Source organism: Hypanus sabinus, chromosome 19 (genome assembly GCF_030144855.1).
Source record: "Hypanus sabinus isolate sHypSab1 chromosome 19, sHypSab1.hap1, whole genome shotgun sequence".
NCBI lineage: Eukaryota > Metazoa > Chordata > Chondrichthyes > Myliobatiformes > Dasyatidae > Hypanus > Hypanus sabinus.
This window is the reverse complement of record NC_082724.1, coordinates 2681053-2702522: the sequence shown is the minus strand read 5'-3', so window position 1 is coordinate 2702522 and position 21470 is coordinate 2681053. Positions and strand designations below refer to the sequence as shown.

The 21470-nt window shown below is 47.2% G+C and overlaps 1 protein-coding gene across 2 annotated transcripts in view; it reads left to right on the top strand.

Annotated features, from left to right (window-relative positions):
* The first annotated feature begins 19 nt into the window (after positions 1 to 19).
* Positions 20 to 21470, top strand: part of si:dkey-156n14.3 (zinc finger protein ZXDC) — a 41866-nt gene continuing 20415 nt past the window's right edge. For both annotated transcript variants that reach the window (XR_009506709.1, XM_059943888.1), the window contains exons 1-5: positions 20 to 1213; positions 2967 to 3119; positions 5732 to 5810; positions 10252 to 10382; positions 17939 to 18109. Coding sequence is in view for 1 of the 2 variants with exons in the window: in XM_059943888.1 (XP_059799871.1) it covers positions 112 to 1213; positions 2967 to 3119; positions 5732 to 5810; positions 10252 to 10382; positions 17939 to 18109 (1636 nt within the window). In the remaining variant the exon portion in view is untranslated. The remainder of the gene's footprint in view (positions 1214 to 2966; positions 3120 to 5731; positions 5811 to 10251; positions 10383 to 17938; positions 18110 to 21470) is intronic.

Genomic DNA, 21470 nt, shown 5'->3' with positions numbered 1-21470 from the left:
CCTGGAACTCCTGTCCGCGTTTTGCATCCGCCGCGCCCTGGCTCCGTTCCGCCGCGCCGGACTCCGGGCCGGGTGTTGCGGCGGCCGGCGGCTGTGGCGGGGACACCGGGGATGGAGCAGCAGGGCCTGGGCCTGGGCCTCGGGCTCGGCCTGGGGCTCGGGCAGGAGGCCCCGGGGGTCGAGCTCCCTCCGCCCAGCGGCCCGCCCGCCCGCTACTCGCTTTTTCTTGACGACGCGCCCGACTTGCGGGGCCCGGCCGCCGACCCGGAGATCTTCGTTGTCTTCAACCTGGAGCCCGAGGCGGAGGCCGCGGCCGCAGCCGCCCCACCGGAGCCGGGGCAGGAGCGGCGTCAGACCGAGCCGCGGTTGGAGCCGGACGGCGGCGCTGAGGCGGCGGCAGCCACGGCGGACACCGTCTTTTACCTGAGCTCGGTGCAGGCCGCGGCCGGGACCGACAGGCCTGCGGCTCGAGTAGCTGCCGCGGCGCACCCGCCGGCCGAGCAGGGCGGGGAGGCTGAGCAGACGCTGCCGCCGCCGCCGCCGCCCCCTCCTCCTCCTCCGGGGCCCGGACTCCTGCTGGAGACGCCCGCCGCCCTCGACAACCTGCCCGGGACCTCGCCTGGCGGCCTGGCCGCCACCCTGGGCCTCAGCGGCCGCGACCTGCTTCTGCGCCTGGAGGACGGTCTACTGCTGCTAGCCGCGCCCGAGGCCGGAGCCGGGGGCCCGGCCAAACCCGAGGAAGAGCCCGCGGCGGCGCCGGCCCCGGCTTCGGTTCCTCCGCTAGCGGGAGCCCCGAGCCTGGAGCCTGGGGCCGGGCCGCCGAAGGGCCCCGCGACGCTACACCGCTGCCCCGAGCGGGACTGCCAGCAGGCCTTCGAGAAGAAGCAGAGGCTGCGGCTGCACCTGGTGTCGCACGGGCAGCGGCCGTTCCGCTGCTCGGTGTCGGGCTGCGAGTGGGCCTTCGCCACGGCCTACAAGCTGAAGCGCCACCTGCGCTCGCACGGCAAGCTGCGGCCCTACGGCTGCCAGGCCGAGCGCTGCGGCAAGCGCTTCACCACCGTCTACAACCTCCGGGCCCACATGAAGGCCCACGCCCGGGAGCCCGCCTTCGCCTGCGACGTCTGCTCACAGCCCTTCGCCACCGCGCCCAGGCTCAGCAGCCACCGGCGCTGCCACTTCGAGCCGCAGCGGCCCTTCAAGTGTGACTTCCCCGGTGAGGCTCTTGGGAACGGGCTAGCAGGGGTAGCGGGCCGAACAGTCGAACCTTTGCAGCCAGTACAAAGGGAGCCTCTGGCGGGGGCTAGCAGGGATCAAAGGGATAAACAGTCAGACTCTTGGGGGCTGTAGCTCAGCTACAGGGTGATTGTGAGGGTGGTATGGGCTAGTAGGGTTAGAGGGACTGAGCAGATAGCTTTCTGGAGGGGCTGTTTGTAGGGGGTAGCATAGCTAAATGCTGTGGTGGGCAGGGGCTAGCAGCGATAGAAGGGCCAAACAGCCAGATTTTTTCCAGGGCTGTATGTAACCATTGTTGTACATTGAGCATTGCAGTACGGGCCCTTCGGCCCACAATATTGTGCCAACCTTTTGACCTACATTACAATCAGCCTAGTTCTGTCCTGCAAGTGTTAGTGATAATAAACCTGCTCCGATCCTGACAAGGGAGATTGGAATAGGTGAGAAAGATGCCTCTTGTGCATGAAGGCACACAGAAACTTGCATTTGTATAGTGCCTTGCATCTTTAGACTTATCAGTTTGAATTAAACTGAAACCCTGTGAGCCATCAGGAAATGATTAGATGAGGTTTTTAAGGGGCTAAAAGGGAGAGACAGTAGGTCAGTCAGTGCCTCTGAAAACAAAAAGTTAACGTTTGGATCTGGGACTCCCCACTTCTTTCTCTCTCCACGGATGCTGTCTGACATGGGAGGGGGGTTTTCCAGCATGTTTTGTTTGATTTTCAGGTAAAGTTGGTTTGAGGAAAGGTTTAAAGAACCTCAAAGCTTCATGGGACGTAATATCTCAGATGTAGTTAGAGAGTTGCGGAGGAGGGTTGCCTGAGGCGGGCAGTTTGTCTGTCTCCGCAGAAGGTATGGAGTTTTATTTTGTTCAAAGGTTATATCTAATATCAGAGGGCATGTGTCAAAGTTGAGAGGGGGTAGGTTTAGACAATAGACAATAGGTGCAGAAGTAGACCATTCGGCCCCTCGAGTCTGCACCGCCATTCTGAGATCATGGCTGATCATTCACTAACAATACCCAGTCCCTGCCTTGTCCCCATATCCCTTGATTCCCCTATCCATCAGATATCTATCTAGCTCCTTCTTGAAAGCATCCAGAGAATTGGCCTCCACTGTCTTCCGAGGCAGAGCATTCCACACCTCCACAACTCTCTGGGAGAAGAAGCTCTTCCTCAACTCTGTTTTAAATAACTGACCTCTTATTCTCAATCCATGCCCTCTGGTACTGGACTCTCCCAACATCTGGAACATATTTCCTGCCTCAATCCTATCAAATCCTTTAATTATCTTAAACGTTTCAATCAGATCCCCTCTCAATCTCCTCAATTCCAGCGTGTAAAAAAATTCCAGGTTTGAGGGGATGTGAGGCGCAAGTTTTTTACTCAAAGTGGTAGATGCCTGGAATGTACTGCCTGGTCTGGTGGTAGAGGCAAACACATTAGAGGCTTTTAAGAGACGTTTAGATAGGTACATGGATGTGAGGAAGGTGGAGAGATATGGACAAGGTGTAGGGAAGAGGGATTAGTGTTTGGGTGTTTTTTGATTTGCTTTTCAGCTGGTTTGGCACAACATTGTGGGCTGAATGGCCTGTTCCTGTGCTGTACTCTTATGTGTTCTAAGGGCTCACTCTCCTGTTCCTGACAAGCAGTGTTGTAGACTTGTGAATTTAAATGGTGAAGGGAAAAGTGGTTAGTTACTTGAAAGCCGGTGACCATGGTTTTGCATTGCAGGCTGTGAGAAAACGTTCATTACTGTCAGTGCACTGGGCTCACACAACCGTTCGCACTTCCGTGACCAGGAACACTTCAGCTGCTCTTTCCCGGGCTGTGACAAGCGCTATGACAAAGCCTGTCGCTTGAAGATTCACCTCAGGAGCCACACAGGTACAGTCCCAAATCACAGCTCAAAGTACCTTTTATTATCAGAGTACATACAACCCTGAGGTTCATTTTGCTGCATGCACACTCAGCAAATTTATAGAGTGGTTACTATAACAGGATCAATGAAAGATCAGAGTACAGAAGACAACAAACTGTGCAAGTACAAATATAAATAAATACTAATAAGTAACTAGAATATGAGATTAAAAGTCCTAAAAGTGAAATCTTTGGTTTCACAAATCTCAATGGATGGGCGAGAGAGTGTAGTTATCCCCTTTTGTTCGAGAGCCTGATGGTTGAGGGGTGGTAACTGTCTTTGAACCTGGTGGTGTGAGTCCTGAGGCTCCTGTACCTTCTCCCTGATGGCAGCAGTGAGAAAAGAGCGTGGCCTGGAATGCCTCGATAACTTTAGAACCTGAGTTATTAGTTATTGACAGCTGCAACAGGGTCATCAGCTCCCATCGGAGTAACATGGCTGGAACTGGGTAATGACTACACTTTAAGAGTTTGCTGTGTTTCTTGTTTATTTGCAAGGACACCATTTATTGCCCATTCTTCACTGTCCTGGGAAAGTGCAGGTGAGCTGCCAGCATCGAGAACATCTAAAGGCGATGCCCCAAAAAGGGGCATCCGTCATCGCAGACCCCCATCACTGAGGACGTGGTCTCTTCTCCTAACTACCTTCAAGGAGGAGGTACAGGAGCCTGAAGACACACACCTAATGTTTTAGGAACAGTTTCTTCCCCTCAACCATCATATTTCTGAATGGACAATGAACCCATGTACACTACCTTTTTTTTTGCTTTCTTTTGGCACTACCATTTAATTAAATTTTCAGATCTATTTTTCTTACTGTAATTTATAGTTTGATTTTATTATATATTCATCGTACCACTGCTGCAAAAGAACATATTTCACACATATGCTGGGGACATTAAACAGTTCTGATTCTGATTCATCGGTGGCTGTGGTCCCTCTGCAGAAGGCATTGACACAGTGCTGCAGGCGAGGGGTGAGTTCCTTGACAATGAAAATAAGAAGTCTGTAAAGAAAGTAGCACATCCTTGGGTGTGTTAGTTGTTAACACAAACTATATGTTTTGAAATAAGTTTGAGTCTGAAATCAAAATAGTACTTGACTTTTGAGGGGAAATTGCTGAGTTTGATGTTCAGTTACCCTTGACCCCACTGGGAGAAGTTTGTACGTTTGGAAGGTTCTGTCAAGAGCAGAGCAGTCCAGACGGAAAGCTGCAGGGAATTTGGGAGACATAACAGTGCAGCCCTTGTGCACCAGTTGGGAATAGATGAATATCGAGGATGCCGGTTAAATGCAGTTCTTTCTGGGATGTAGGTAGGGGGACACTTTGGATTTAATGATCATAATTCCATTAGTTCTAAGATAATTATCAAGAAGGATAGGTCTGGACCCTGGGTAGATTCTCGATCAGAATCGGGTGTAATTTCACTGGCATATGTCATGAGATTCATTGTTGTGCTGCAGCAGTACAGTGCAATACATAATAAAAATTGTAAAATATAATCTATCTAGCTATATATATAGAGAGAGGCTGTTCCTGAATCGGAGTGTGTGTCTTCAGGCTTCTGTACCTCCTTCTTGATGGTAGCAATGAGAACAAGGCATGTCCTGGGTGATGAGGGTCCTTAATGATGGACGCTGCCTATTTGAGCCATCGCTCCTTGAAGATGTCCTCGATGCTGGAGGGGCTAGTGGCCCTGATGAGTTCACAAATTTCTACACTACTTCTGATCCTGTGCAGTTCCTCCCTCCCGCCATACCACACAGTGATGCAGCCAGTTAGAACACTCCCCTCAGTAATCTGTCAGTGTCCTTGGTCATTTACCAATTGGAAACAGGCCAGTTTTGATGACTTTAGATAGGACCTGGCAAGTGTGTATTGGGACAGATTGTCTTTTGGCAAAGGGGTGCTTGGTCAGTGTGAGGCCTTCAAATGTGAAATTTAGAGTTTGTATGGTTCTGTCAGAATAAAAAGCCAGGACAACAGGTGTGGGGAACCAAAGGGCTTGTTTCTGTGCTGTAATGCTCTGTGACTCTGTTGTTGAGTTGCATTTGTTCGTCTGCCCGTGACTGTGACCAGTGCAAATCTGCTCAAAGATTTATTATCAAATTACAGGTACTGTATCATCGTATACTGCCCTTTGCAATACAAGAAGGAAGCACAATGGGATCAATAAAAACCACACACAAAGACTGACCAATAATCAACCCATGTGCAAAAGACAAACAGCAAACGAATAACAAGAAATAAATTAAATCATTTGAGAATGTGGTTGTAGAGTCTTTGAAAGTGAGTGTATAGAGCGTGTTCAATGATCTGTTGATGAGTGAAGAGGTCTGTGCTGGTTCCTGACCCTGGTGGTGTGGGACCTAATGGTTCTGTACCTCTTTCCTGATGGTAGCAGTGAGAAGAGAGCATGGCCTGGATGCTGGACCCACCAAAATCAGTTGCATCAGTAGCTGTGGTTCTTTTGGACACAGTATGCAGTGCTCTGGCTCTGTTTGAAAGCAGGCAGATTTGATTTTCATCAGGAAATGTGTTGCTCCAGATTACTAAAAGACTGATGTTTCTGGTGCAGGTGAGAGGCCCTTTATCTGCGACTTTGATGGCTGTGGCTGGTCATTCACCTGCATGTCCAAGCTACTCCGGCACAAAAGGTAAACAGACTCCCGGCACCGGTTATTACAGAGTTTATGTAAGTACTGTAGAATTAATTATTGTTTGGGTTGTCCAGGGAGGGGTAGCACTTCTGGTGAAGAGGCTTGATGTATCCTTTTCAGGGAAGCTCAATTCACCTTTGGTCCCCACCAGACACTCCGCTCCTACCTGTGGCTCCCAGTAGCTATTTGCACATGACAATGGCCACACTCCAATACACTGCTTCAATAGGTGGGCTAGGGCAGGTGAGGGTAGCCAGCAGACCTCATACCCTGGTGAGTTAGGGAAATGACTGTCCAGGCATGTGAAGTCAGCTGAGCAAATGAGATCTTCCGTGAAATCGAATAGCCTGAAGGCAGTTCTACAACGCGCCGCGGAGAGTCTAGGTCATCGCAAGCTCCTGAGGATGTCGTGGTCCTCCACAGCAACCAAGGAAGACCCCAGATGTGACAACTACTTTTATCACTGGAGCTGGACTGCTGAGGCCGAGAGAGTGGAACTGTCCCAGTGCAAAAAGTGGCTTTTTCACTGTAAAAATTCTCCCTCACTGGTTTCCTGTCAATGTCGAATACGACAGATAGCCACAATATAGTTACATTTCAAGTTCCCAATCCAAGTAGAATGGTGTAGAGTCACTATTCTAACGTAGGAAACACAACCCTGTTTGTAATGGTGTGGAGTCACTGTTCTAACGTAGGAACCGCAAGCCTGTTTGTAATGGTGTAGAGTCACTGTTCTAACGTAGCAATCGCAACCCTGTTTGTAATGGAGTCAATGTTCTAACGTAGGAACCGCAATCCTGTTTGTAATGGTGTAGAGTCACTGTTCTAACGTAGGAACCGCAAGCCTGTTTGTAACGTGTAGAGTCACTGTTCTAACGTAGGAACCGCAAGCCTGTTTGTAATGGTGTAGAGTCACTGTTCTAACGTAGGAACCGCAATCCTGTTTGTAATGGTGTAGAGTCACTGTTCTAACGTAGGAACCGCAAGCCTGTTTGTAATGGTGTAGAGTCACTGTTCTGACGTAGGAACCGCAACCCTGTTTGTAATGGTGTAGAGTCACTGTTCTAACGTAGCAATCGCAACCCTGTTTGTAATGGTGTAGAGTCACTGTTCTGACGTAGGAACCGCAACCCTGTTTGTAATGGTGTAGAGTCACTGTTCTGACGTAGGAACCGCAACCCTGTTTGTAATGGTGTAGAGTCACTGTTCTGACGTAGGAACCGCAAGCCTGTTTGTAACGTGTAGAGTCACTGTTCTAACGTAGGAACCGCAAGCCTGTTTGTAATGGTGTAGAGTCACTGTTCTAACGTAGGAACCGCAAGCCTGTTTGTAATGGTGTAGAGTCACTGTTCTGACGTAGGAACCGCAACCCTGTTTGTAATGGTGTAGAGTCACTGTTCTGACGTAGGAACCGCAAGCCTGTTTGTAACGTGTAGAGTCACTGTTCTAACGTAGGAACCGCAACCCTGTTTGTAATGGTGTAGAGTCACTGTTCTAACGTAGCAATCGCAACCCTGTTTGTAATGGAGTCACTGTTCTAACGTAGGAACCGCAACCCTGTTTGTAATGGTGTAGAGTCACTGTTCTAACGTAGCAATCGCAACCCTGTTTGTAATGGAGTCACTGTTCTGACGTAGGAACCGCAACCCTGTTTGTAATGGTGTAGAGTCACTGTTCTGACGTAGGAACCGCAACCCTGTTTGTAATGGTGTAGAGTCACTGTTCTGACGTAGGAACCGCAAGCCTGTTTGTAACGTGTAGAGTCACTGTTCTAACGTAGGAACCGCAACCCTGTTTGTAATGGTGTAGAGTCACTGTTCTAACGTAGCAATCGCAACCCTGTTTGTAATGGAGTCACTGTTCTAACGTAGGAACCGCAATCCTGTTTGTAATGGTGTAGAGTCACTGTTCTAACGTAGGAACCGCAACCCTGTTTGTAATGGTGTAGAGTCACTGTTCTGACGTAGGAACCGCAACCCTGTTTGTAATGGTGTAGAGTCACTGTTCTGACGTAGGAACCGCAAGCCTGTTTGTAACGTGTAGAGTCACTGTTCTAACGTAGGAACCGCAAGCCTGTTTGTAATGGTGTAGAGTCACTGTTCTAACGTAGGAACCGCAACCCTGTTTGTAATGGTGTAGAGTCACTGTTCTAACGTAGCAATCGCAACCCTGTTTGTAATGGAGTCACTGTTCTAACGTAGGAACCGCAATCCTGTTTGTAATGGTGTAGAGTCACTGTTCTAACGTAGGAACCGCAAGCCTGTTTGTAACGTGTAGAGTCACTGTTCTAACGTAGGAACCGCAAGCCTGTTTGTAATGGTGTAGAGTCACTGTTCTAACGTAGGAACCGCAACCCTGTTTGTAATGGTGTAGAGTCACTGTTCTAACGTAGCAATCGCAACCCTGTTTGTAATGGAGTCACTGTTCTAACGTAGGAACCGCAATCCTGTTTGTAATGGTGTAGAGTCACTGTTCTAACGTAGGAACCGCAACCCTGTTTGTAATGGTGTAGAGTCACTGTTCTGACGTAGGAACCGCAACCCTGTTTGTAATGGTGTAGAGTCACTGTTCTGACGTAGGAACCGCAAGCCTGTTTGTAACGTGTAGAGTCACTGTTCTAACGTAGGAACCGCAAGCCTGTTTGTAATGGTGTAGAGTCACTGTTCTAACGTAGGAACCGCAACCCTGTTTGTAATGGTGTAGAGTCACTGTTCTAACGTAGCAATCGCAACCCTGTTTGTAATGGAGTCACTGTTCTAACGTAGGAACCGCAATCCTGTTTGTAATGGTGTAGAGTCACTGTTCTAACGTAGGAACCGCAAGCCTGTTTGTAACGTGTAGAGTCACTGTTCTAACGTAGGAACCGCAAGCCTGTTTGTAATGGTGTAGAGTCACTGTTCTAACGTAGGAACCGCAACCCTGTTTGTAATGGTGTAGAGTCACTGTTCTAACGTAGGAACCGCAAGCCTGTTTGTAATGGTGTAGAGTCACTGTTCTGACGTAGGAACCGCAACCCTGTTTGTAATGGTGTAGAGTCACTGTTCTGACGTAGGAACCGCAAGCCTGTTTGTAACGTGTAGAGTCACTGTTCTAACGTAGGAACCGCAAGCCTGTTTGTAATGGTGTAGAGTCACTGTTCTAACGTAGGAACCGCAACCCTGTTTGTAATGGTGTAGAGTCACTGTTCTAACGTAGCAATCGCAACCCTGTTTGTAATGGAGTCACTGTTCTAACGTAGGAACCGCAATCCTGTTTGTAATGGTGTAGAGTCACTGTTCTAACGTAGGAACCGCAAGCCTGTTTGTAACGTGTAGAGTCACTGTTCTAACGTAGGAACCGCAAGCCTGTTTGTAATGGTGTAGAGTCACTGTTCTAACGTAGGAACCGCAACCCTGTTTGTAATGGTGTAGAGTCACTGTTCTGACGTAGGAACCGCAACCCTGTTTGTAATGGTGTAGAGTCACTGTTCTGACGTAGGAACCGCAACCCTGTTTGTAATGGTGTAGAGTCACTGTTCTGACGTAGGAACCGCAACCCTGTTTGTAATGGTGTAGAGTCACTGTTCTGACGTAGGAACCGCAACCCTGTTTGTAATGGTGTAGAGTCACTGTTCTGACGTAGGAACCGCAAGCCTGTTTGTAATGGTGTAGAGTCACTGTTCTAACGTAGGAACCGCAAGCCTGTTTGTAATGGTGTAGAGTCACTGTTCTAACGTAGGAACCGCAACCCTGTTTGTAATGGTGTAGAGTCACTGTTCTGACGTAGGAACCGCAACCCTGTTTGTAATGGTGTAGAGTCACTGTTCTGACGTAGGAACCGCAACCCTGTTTGTAATGGTGTAGAGTCACTGTTCTGACGTAGGAACCGCAACCCTGTTTGTAATGGTGTAGAGTCACTGTTCTGACGTAGGAACCGCAACCCTGTTTGTAATGGTGTAGAGTCACTGTTCTGACGTAGGAACCGCAATCCTGTTTGTAATGGTGTAGAGTCACTGTTCTGACGTAGGGCGTCACACTTTACAGCACCAGCAATTGGGGTTCAATTCCTGCCGCTGTCTGTAAGGAATCTACGCATTTTCCCCATGATTGCATGGGTTTCCTCACTCATTCCGGGATGCATGGGTTAGGATTAGTAAATTTCGAGCCATTTGAATCCTGGTGACACTCACAGACTGCCCCCAGCACATCCTCGGACTGTGTTGTTGACACAAACGCTTTTTCACTGTACGCATGTACATGTGACAAAGAAAGGTAAACGCTTAAAATTTTTTAAAGGAATGCGGGGAGATTGAGGTGGGTGATAGTTGGCACAGACCTGAATGGAGAATAAAATGCATGATGGTGATGGTACAGACTTGGTGATCCGTGCCCATGGTCTCTGACCGGACAGCGACACCCATGGATTTGCTCACCAAAATCTGGTTTCTCTCTCTGCCCAGGACCCACGAAGATGACCGGAGGTTTGTCTGTCCTGTGGATGGCTGTGGGAAATCATTCACCAGGGCCGAACATCTGAAAGGACACAGCATCACCCACCTTGGCACCAGACCGTTTGTTTGTCCTGTCGATGGTATGTGTGAACTGCGCTGCAGAACATCTAGGTTTAATATCATTTCTAGTACACAGGGGCGAAGTAATTGTTACTCCGGGTCCGATGCAGCAGAACACAATAAGGTAAGGAACATGATAAAAAACACAATAAACATGCATTAGCTTATACACATTAATGGTATATCCATAAAGTGATGCTAGACATGGAAGTGTCAGTATGTAAGGGGACTGACAGGCAATGATAAAGTAGTAGTGGCTGGCGGTGTTGACTGGCTTTACTATTTGAGAAAAGTAACTGTTTTGTGTCTGGTGGTCCTGGTGTGGATGCTTTGTAGCCTCCTCCATGATGTAGGAGTTATCACCTCTTTCACAGGCTGTGCTGAATCCATCTTACCTACATGGGGTTTAGTAAGGAGTTTGACAAGGTCCCTCGGGAAGGTTCATGTTGTCTACATGGGGTTTAGTAAAGAGTTTGACAAGGTCCCTCGGGAAGGTTCATGTTGTCTACATGGGGTTTAGTAAAGAGTTTGACAAGGTCCCTCGGGAAGGTTCATGTTGTCTACATGGGGTTTAGTAAAGAGTTTGACAAGGACCCTCGGGAAGGTTCATGTTGTCTACATGGGGTTTAGTAAAGAGTTTGACAAGGACCCTCGGGAAGGTTCATGTTGTCTACATGGGGTTTAGTAAAGAGTTTGACAAGGACCCTCGGGAAGGTTCATGTTGTCTACATGGGGTTTAGTAAAGAGTTTGACAAGGACCCTCGGGAAGGTTCATGTTGTCTACATGGGGTTTAGTAAGGAGTTTGACAAGGACCCTCGGGAAGGTTCATGTTGTCTACATGGGGTTTAATGAAGAGTTTGACAAGGACCCTGGGGAAGGTTCATGTTGTATTCATGGGGTTTAGTAAAGAGTTTGACAAGGTCCCTCGGGAAGGTTCATGTTGTCTACATGGGGTTAGTAAAGAGTTTGACCAGGTCCCTCGGGAAGGTTCATGTTGTCTACATGGGGTTTAGTAAAGAGTTTGACAAGGTCCCTCAGGAAGGTTCATGTTGTCTACATGGGGTTTAGTAAAGAGTTTGACAAGGTCCCTCGGGAAGGTTCATGTTGTCTACATGGGGTTTAGTAAAGAGTTTGACAAGGTCCCTCGGGAAGGTTCATGTTGTCTACATGGGGTTTAGTAAAGAGTTTGACAAGGACCCTCGGGAAGGTTCATGTTGTCTACATGGGGTTTAGTAAAGAGTTTGACAAGGACCCTCGGGAAGGTTCATGTTGTCTACATGGGGTTTAGTAAAGAGTTTGACAAGGACCCTCGGGAAGGTTCATGTTGTCTACATGGGGTTTAGTAAGGAGTTTGACAAGGACCCTCGGGAAGGTTCATGTTGTCTACATGGGGTTGAGTAAAGAGTTTGACAAGGACCCTCGGGAAGGTTCATGTTGTCTACATGGGGTTTAGTAAAGAGTTTGACAAGGACCCTCGGGAAGGTTCATGTTGTCTACATGGGGTTTAGTAAAGAGTTTGACAAGGACCCTCGGGAAGGTTCATGTTGTCTACATGGGGTTTAGTAAAGAGTTTGACAAGGACTCTCGGGAGGGTTCATGTTGTCTACATGGGGGTTAGTAAAGAGTTTGACAAGGTCCCTCGGGAAGGTTCATGTTGTCTACATGGGGTTTAATGAAGAGTTTGACAAGGACCCTCGGGAAGGTTCATGTTGTCTACATGGGGTTTAGTAAAGAGTTTGACAAGGACCCTCGGGAAAGTTCATGTTGTCTACATGGGGTTTAGTAAGGAGTTTGACAAGGACCCTCGGGAAGGTTCATGTTGTCTACATGGGGTTGAGTAAAGAGTTTGACAAGGACCCTCGGGAAGGTTCATGTTGTCTACATGGGGTTGAGTAAAGAGTTTGACAAGGTCCCTCGGGAAGGTTCATATTGTCTACATGGGGTTTAGTAAAGAGTTTGACCAGGTCCCTCGGGAAGGTTCATGTTGTCTACATGGGGTTTAGTAAAGAGTTTGACAAGGTCCCTCGGGAAGGTTCATGTTGTCTACATGGGGTTTAGTAAAGAGTTTGACAAGGACCCTCGGGAAGGTTCATGTTGTCTACATGGGGTTTAGTAAAGGGTTTGACAAGGACCCTCGGGAAGGTTCATGTTGTCTACATGGGGTTTAATGAAGAGTTTGACAAGGACCCTCGGGAAGGTTCATGTTGTCTACATGGGGTTTAGTAAAGAGTTTGACAAGGACCCTCGGGAAGGTTCATGTTGTCTACATGGGGTTTAGTAAAGGGTTTGACAAGGACCCTCGGGAAGGTTCATGTTGTCTACATGGGGTTTAGTAAAGAGTTTGACAAGGACCCTCGGGAAGGTTCATGTTGTCTACATGGGGTTTAGTAAAGAGTTTGACAAGGACCCTCGGGAAGGTTCATGTTGTCTACATGGGGTTTAGTAAAGGGTTTGACAAGGACCCTCGGGAAGGTTCATGTTGTCTACATGGGGTTTAGTAAAGAGTTTGACAAGGACCCTCGGGAAGGTTCATGTTGTCTACATGGGGTTTAGTAAAGAGTTTGACAAGGACCCTCGGGAAGGTTCATGTTGTCTACATGGGGTTTAATGAAGAGCTTGACAAGGTCCCTCGGAAAGGTTCATGTTGTCTACATGGGGTTTAGTAAAGAGTTTGACAAGGACCCTCGGGAAGGTTCATGTTGTCTACATGGGGTTTCGTAAAGAGTTTGACAAGGACCCTCGGGAAGGTTCATGTTGTCTACATGGGGTTTAGTAAAGAGTTTGACAAGGTCCCTCGGGAAGGTTCATGTTGTCTACATGGGGTTTAGTAAAGAGTTTGACCAGGTCCCTCGGGAAGGTTCATGTTGTCTACATGGGGTTTAGTAAAGAGTTTGACCAGGTCCCTCGGGAAGGTTCATGTTGTCTACATGGGGTTTAGTAAAGAGTTTGACCAGGTCCCTCGGGAAGGTTCATGTTGTCTACATGGGGTTTAGTAAAGAGTTTGACAAGGACCCTCAGGAAGGTTCATGTTGTCTACATGGGGTTTAGTAAAGAGTTTGACAAGGTCCCTCGGGAAGGTTCATGTTGTCTACATGGGGTTTAGTAAAGAGTTTGACAAGGTCCCTCGGGAAGGTTCATGTTGTCTACATGGGGTTTAGTAAAGAGTTTGACAAGGACCCTCGGGAAGGTTCATGTTGTCTACATGGGGTTTAGTAAAGAGTTTGACATGGTCCCTCGGGAAGGTTCATGTTGTCTACATGGGGTTTAATGAAGAGTTTGACAAGGTCCCTCGGGAAGGTTCATGTTGTCTACATGGGGTTTAATGAAGAGTTTGACAAGGTCCCTCGGGAAGGTTCATGTTGTCTACATGGGGTTTAATGAAGAGTTTGACAAGGACCCTCGGGAAGGTTCATGTTGTCTACATGGGGTTTAATGAAGAGTTTGACAAGGACCCTCGGGAAGGTTCATGTTGTCTACATGGGGTTTAATGAAGAGTTTGACAAGTTCCCTCGGGAAGGTTCATGTTGTCTACATGGGGTTTAGTAAAGAGTTTGACCAGGTCCCTCGGGAAGGTTCATGTTGTCTACATGGGGTTTAGTAAGGAGTTTGACAAGGTCCCTTGGGAAGGTTCATGTTGTCTACATGGGGTTTAGTAAAGAGTTTGACAAGGACCCTCGGGAAGGTTCATGTTGTCTACATGGGGTTTAATGAAGAGTTTGACAAGGTCCCTCGGGAAGGTTCATGTTGTCTACATGGGGTTTAGTAAAGAGTTTGACAAGGACCCTCGGGGAGGTTCATGTTGTCTACATGGGGTTTAATGAAGAGTTTGACAAGTTCCCTCGGGAAGGTTCATGTTGTCTACATGGGGTTTAGTAAAGAGTTTGACCAGGTCCCTCGGGAAGGTTCATGTTGTCTACATGGGGTTTAATGAAGAGTTTGACAAGGTCCCTCGGGAAGGTTCATGTTGTCTACATGGGGTTTAGTAAAGAGTTTGACAAGGACCCTCGGGAAGGTTCATGTTGTCTACATGGGGTTTAGTAAAGAGTTTGACAAGGTCGCTCGGGAAGATCATCCTGGAGTTTACAGTGCATGAGGGTTCATGGTGATTCAGGTAGTTGTCAATGGGACTTATTCGGGCTGGAGCTCTGTGACCAGTGGTGTTCTGCAGGGACCACTGCTGTTGGTGATGTTTAGTGTGTAGCAAGTTAGCGTAACGCTATTACTGCACCAGGGGCCTGGGTTCAGATCCGCCGCTACCTCTGAGGAATTTGTGTGTTCTGCCCAGGATTGTGTGGGTTGCCTGTGGGTGTTCTGCTTCCTCACACATTCCAAAGATGTACACATTAATTGGTTACTTGAGGGTAATTGATGGTGCTGGCTTGTTGGGCCTGGATTTCATGCTGCATTTCTAAATTTAAAATTACTTGGAGAAGACGTGGCTGATTGGTAAGTTGGGTAGGAAATTTACGGGTGACACAGAAGTTGGTGGTGTTGAGGGTAGTGTGCAACGTAGCCGTACAGTGGCTTGTCATAGATCAGGATAAAGAAACGGCAGATGGAATTTGACCTGTCCAACCTGCAGGGATCAGACTGTGTCCGTTGTTGTTCGTCATCTGTATCAACAACCTGATCATAATGTGGTCGACTGGATCAGCAAACTAGTGGACAGCCAGGGGGCTTGCAGCGGGATCTGGACCAGCTGAAAAACATAGGCTGAAGAATAGCAGGTGGAATTTAATGTAGATAAGTGCAAGGTTTTGCACTTCAAAGTACCAACCCATGTGAATGGTAGGACACTGAGGTGTGAGGTAGAACTAAGGGATCTGGGAGCATAGATCCGTAACTCCTTGAAAGTGGCAGCACAGGTCGATAGGATCTTAAAAAGAGTTTTTGACACACTGGCCTTCACAAATCAAAGCATTATATCCAGGAGTTGGGATGTTATGTTGATACTGATGAGGCCTAATTTGGAGTATTGTGTGCGGTTCTGGTCGCCTCCTACAGGAAATATATCAATAAGATTGAAAGAGTGCAGCAAAAATGTATGAGGATGTTGCCAGGATTTGAGGACCTGAGTTACAGTGAAAGGTTTAATGGGTTAGGACTTTATTGCCTGGAATGTTGAAGAATGAGAGGAGATTTGATAGAGGTTTGCAAAATTATGAGGGGTATAGATAGGGTAAATGCAAACAGGCTTTTTCCCTGAGAATGTTTGAGACTAGAACTAGAGGTGAAAGATGAAATGTTTAAGGGGAACGTGAGAGGGAACAGCTGCCAGTAGAAGTGGTGGGTACAGGTTTGATTTCAACATTTAAGAGAAATTAAGATACAGTGGCATGCAAAAGTTTGAGCACACCTGGTCAAAATATCTGTTATTGTGAATAGCTAAGAGTAAAAGATGACCTGATTTCTAAAAGGCATGAAATTAAAGATGACACATTTCCTTAATATTTTAAGCAAGATTACTTTTTTGTTTCCACCTTTTACAGTTTCAAAATAACAAAAAGGAAAAGGGCCCGAAGCAAAAGTTTGGGCACCCTGCATGGTCATTACTTAGTAACACCCCCTTTGGCAAGTACCACAGCCTGTAAGCACTTTCTGTAGCCAGCTAAGAGTCTTTCAATTCTTGTTTGGGGGATTTTTGCCCATTCTTCCTTGCAAAAGGCTTCTAGTTCTATAATATTCTTGGGCCATCTTGCATGCACTGCTCTTTTGAGGTATATCCACAGATTTTCGATGATGTTTAGGTCGGGGGACTGTGAGGGCCAAGGCAAAATCTTTAGCTTGCAGCTCTTGAGGTAGTTCATTGTGGATTTTGAGGTGTGTTTAGGATCATTATCCTGTTGTAGGAGCCATCCTCTTTTCATCTTCAGTTTTTTTACAGACGGTGTGATGTTTGCTTCCAGAATTTGCTGGTATTTAATTGAATTCATTCTTCCCTCTACCAGTGAAATGTTCCCTGTGCCACTGGCTGCAACACAAGCCCAAAGCATGATCAATCCACCCCCGTGCTTAACAGTTGGAGCAGTGTTCTTTTCATGAAATTCTGCAGCCTTTTTTCTCCAAACCTACCTTCGGCCATTGCGGCCAGAAAGTTCTATTTTATCTTCATCACTCCATAGGACTTGTTTCCAAAATGCATCAAGCTTGTTGAGATGTTCCTTTGCAAACTTCTGATGCTGAATTTTGTGAGGACACAGGAAAGGTTTTCTTCTGATGACTCTTCCATGAAGATCATATTTGTGCAGGTGTCATTCCACAGTAGAACAGTGCACCACCACTCCAGAGTCTGCTAAATCTTCCTGAAGGTCTTTTGCAGACAAACGGGTTTTGATTTGCCTTTCTAGCAATCATACAAGCTGTTCTCTCAGAAAGTTTTCTTGGTCTTCCAGACCTCAACTTGACCTCCACCATTCCTGTTCACTACCATTTCTTAATCACATGACGATCTGAGGGAATGGCTACCTGAAAACGCTTTGCTGTCTTCTTATAGCCTCCCGCTTTGTGGGCATCATTTATTTTAATTTTCAGAGTGCTAGGCAGCTGCTTAGAGGAGCCCATGGCTGCTGATTGTTGGGACAAGTTTTGAGGAGTCAGGGTATTTATAAAGCTTTGAAATTTGCATCACCTGGCCTTTCCTACTGATGATTGTGAACAAGCCATAGCCCTAACAAGCTAATTAAGGTCTGAGTCGTTGGTAAAAGTTATCCGAGAGCTCAAATCTCTTGGGGTGCCCAAAAGTTTGCATGGTGCTCCATTCCTTTTTTCACTCTAAAATTGTACAAAACAAAAATAATACACTAATCTTGCTTAAAATGGTGAAAAGAATGTTTCATCTTTAACTTGATGACTTTTGGAGATCAGTTCATCTTCTACTCACTTGACTATTCACAGTAACAGAAATTTTGACCAGGGGAGCCAAAACTTTTGCATGCCATTGTAGGTACATGATGGGAGGGGTTTGGAGAGCTACGGTCGATGTGTAGATCACTAGGACTAAGCAGATTTATAGTTTGGCATGGACTAGATGGGATGAAGGGTCTGTTTCTATGCTGTTGTGTTCTATGATTGTAAGCATGAGATGCTGCACTTTGAAAAGATAGTACAATCGTAATCACCAGATTCTGGAGATGCAGAAATCTTGAATAGCAGTTATGAAATGCTGGAGAAACTCAAATCAGGCAGCATCTCTGGAGGGGAATAAATAGTTGACATTCCTGATAAAGGGTCTTGGCCTGAAACGTTGACTCTTTATCTCTCTCCACAGATGCTGCCTGACTTGCTGAGTTCCTCTAACGTTTTGTGTGTGATATGGCAAAACTTTCAGAAGTGTTGCTGTACGGAGGGATCTTGGCGTTTGAGTCCAAAGGTTCCTGAAAGTGGCTGCTCGAATTGATAAGCTGTAAAGGAGGCATACGTGCTTACCTTTCGTAGTCGAGGAATTGAGTTCACAACTCAGGAAGTTATGTTGCAGCTTTAAACCGGGCACTGTGTGGAGGGACTGAATAATTTCTGCTCAGCTGGGGTCGCAGGGTGCAGTATGCTACGTGGTAACTTGTGTCTCTTGTGTGCTAGGTTGTGAGGCCCGATTCTCGGCACGCAGCAGTCTCTACATCCACTCCAAAAAGCACCTGGAGGATGCGGACAAGGTGAAAACCCGCTGCCCTCTTTCCAACTGCAGCAAGCTCTTCAACTCCAAGAATAGCATCAAGGCTCACATGATGAAACAGCACAACATCAGCCCTGGTATGTCGGTCAGCTTTGCTCCTGTCAGCCATAATGGTTCCCAGGGACTGTGCCGGATCCCAGCCCATGCAGCACCCTCCCTCACAACACCAGGCACTGGTGTTGCCCAGAGTTCCTTAGCTGCATGCAACTATTCACATCTCCACTGTGCCGGGACCTGGGTTTGATCCTGACCCCTAGTGCCGTCTAAATGGACTAGGACATTGCCTCAAAATGCATGGGGAGCAGATTTAGGATGGAGATGAGGAGGAACTGCTTTTCCCAGTGAGTAGTGCATCTGTGCAATTCACTGCCCACAAGCTGTCCTTGCTTAAAAAACTTTAAAACACTGTTAGATCAGGGCTCCATGGTAGTGTTAAGCTAACTGCTACACTTTACAACACAAGCTGAAAGAGTGAGGTTCAATTCCCACTACTGTCTTTGAGAAGTTAGTGTGTTCTCCCTGTGACTGTGTAGCTCTCCTCTGTGTACACTGGTTTCGTCCCACACACCAAAGGGTTAATAAGTAGTGGGCACGCTGTGTTAGTACTTGTGAGCTGCCCCAGCGGCCTCAGACCGTGTCGATCATTGCCCCGTTTCAATGTACATGTGACAAATAAAGCTAAGTCTTTAACAACACACACAAAATACCGGAGGAACTCTGCAGGTCAGGCTACATCAGTGGAAATGAATAGTTGACATTTTGGGCTGAGACTATTCAGGATTGGAAAGGAAGGGGGAAAATGCCAGAGTTAAAAAGTGGGGCATGGGGAGGGAGAATAGCTAGAAGGTGATAGGTGAAGCAGGGGAACGAAGGGTTATGGGGAAAAGCAGAGTCTACGGCCACATCAGTCATGACCTTATAGTGCAGCCAAGCAGGCTCGATGGGCCAAATGGCCAATTCCTACTTCTCTTTCTTCCCACATGACTTCAGGTTGGTAGGACAATTGACAGCTGTAAATTGCCAGTAGTGTGATTATAAGTGGTATAATTTGAAGAAGTTTGTGTAAAAAGAAAAGGCATTCTTATTAGATTGTGTGAATAGGTCACTAAGGACAGTGGGCCGAAGGGCTTGTTTCCATAGTGTATCTATGGAATACCCTTGCATTAAAGTATCTCCTATTTCCCTCTTTCCACCTCTGTAAGCTCTTCCAGCTCCCCATCCGGAGTGATATCCACTCTCTGAAATCCTGGAACTTGTGTTCTAAATCTTTTTATTGCTTTATCTACCAACTGAATGCTGGAAGACCTATACAGAGTGGATAAAGTTCTTGGATCACTGGGATCTTTTCTGGGGGAGGTATGACCTATTCAAAATCGACAGGTTGCGCCGAGTTCTGGAGGAGACCAGTATTCTTGCAGGCAGATTTGTTAGAGCTGTTGGGGAGGGTTTAAACTAATTTGGCAGGGGTGGGGAAACTGGAGTGAAGGGACTCAGGATAGATTGGATGGTTGAAAGAGCAAAGATAGCTTGCAATCAGATTGTCAGGAAGGGCAGGCAGATGATAGGACAAAATTGCAGCCAGCAGGGTGAGTATCAGTGCATTAGGGATGCAGAATCAAAAAGGGTAGCAAATACAGTACTCAAAGTGTTAAATCTCAATGCACGGAGTACAGAAACCAAAGTGGATGATCTTGTTGCACTATTACAGATTGTCAGGTATGATGTTGTGGCCATCACTGAATCGTGGTTGTAGTTGGGAGCTGAATGTCCAAGGTTACACAGTGTATCGGAGGGATAGGAGGGTAGGCAAAGGAGTGGTGTGGCTCTGCTGGTGAAGAACAGCATCAAATCAGTAGGAAGATGTGACATTGGATTGAGTTAAGAAACTGCAAGGGTAAAAGGACCCTAATGGCAGTTATATACAGGCCTCCCAACAGTAGCTGGGATCTGGACCACAGATTACAATGGGAAATAGAAAAGGCGAGTCAAAAGGGTGATGTTATGATAGTCATGGGAGATTTCAACGTGCAGATCAATTGGGAAAATCAGATTGGTAAGGAATCGCGAGAGTGAGTTTGTTGAATGCCTACAAGATGGCTTTTTAGAGCCGTTTGGTTGAGCCTCACTAGGGAACCAGCTATACTGGATTGGGTGTTTTAAAATTAATCTCCCTGGCAGCCACATCTGTGCCAGGTGTGTTGAGCTGCAGCTCCTTAGGGACCGTGTTAGGGAACTGGAGATGCAGCCCAATGACCTTTGTCTGGTTAGGGAAAGTGAGGAGGTGATAGAGTTATAGGCAAGTAGTCACACCGGGGCCTTGAGAGACAGATACGTGGGTAACAGGAGGGGGAAGGGCAAGTGGCAGATACTAGAGAGTATCCCTGTGGCTGTCCCCCTTAACAATACGTAGTCCTGCTTGAGTACTTTTGGGAGGAGCAGCCTACCTGGGGAAGCAACAGGGGCTGCACCTCTGACACAGAGTCTGGCCCTGTGGCTCAGGAGGGTAGGGAAAGGAAGAGAATGGCAACAGTGATAGGGGACTCTATAGTTAGGGGATCAGACAGGCGATTCTGTGGACGCAGGAAAGAAACACACGGTAGTTTGCCTCCCAGGTGCCAGGGTCCAGAATGTTTCTGTTCACGTCCACGATATCCTGAAGTGGGAAGGTGAACAGCCAGAGGTCGTGGTACATATTGGTACCAACGACATTGGTAGGAAAAGACTACAGGGAGTTAGAATGGAAGTTGAGAAGCAGGACCTCAAAGGTAGTGATCTCGGGATTACTGCCTGTGCCACGCGACGGTGAGTATAAGAATAAATGTGTGGCTGAGGGATTGGAGCAGGGGGCGGGGATTCAGATTTCTGGATCATTGGGACCTCTTTTGGGGCAGGTGTGACCTGTACAAAAAGGATGGGTTGCACTTGAATCCCAGGGGGACCAATATCCTGGCAGAGAGGTTTGCTAAGGCTATTGGAGAGAGTTTAAACTAGAATTGTTGGGGGGGGGGGGGTGGGAACCGAACTGAAGAGACAGAGGAAGGGGCTGTTGGCTTATAAATAGAGAATACTTGGAGACAATGCGAGGGGGGGGATAGGTGATAGAGAAGGGACGAGCTCAGACTGATCGTTTGAGATGTGTCTATTTTAATGCAAGACGCATCATGAACAAAGTGGATGAACTTAGAACATGTAACAGTACTTGGAGCTATGATGTTGAGGTCATTACAGAGACTTGGATGGCTCAGGGGCAGGAATGGTTCAAGTCAAGTCAACCTTTATTGTCATTTCGACCATAACTGCTGGTACAGTGCATAGTAAAAATTAGAATGTTTTTCAGGACCATGGTGTTACATGACACAGTACAAAAAAACTAGACTGAACTACGTAATAAAAAACACAGAGAAAGCTACACTAGACTACAGACCTACACTGGACTGC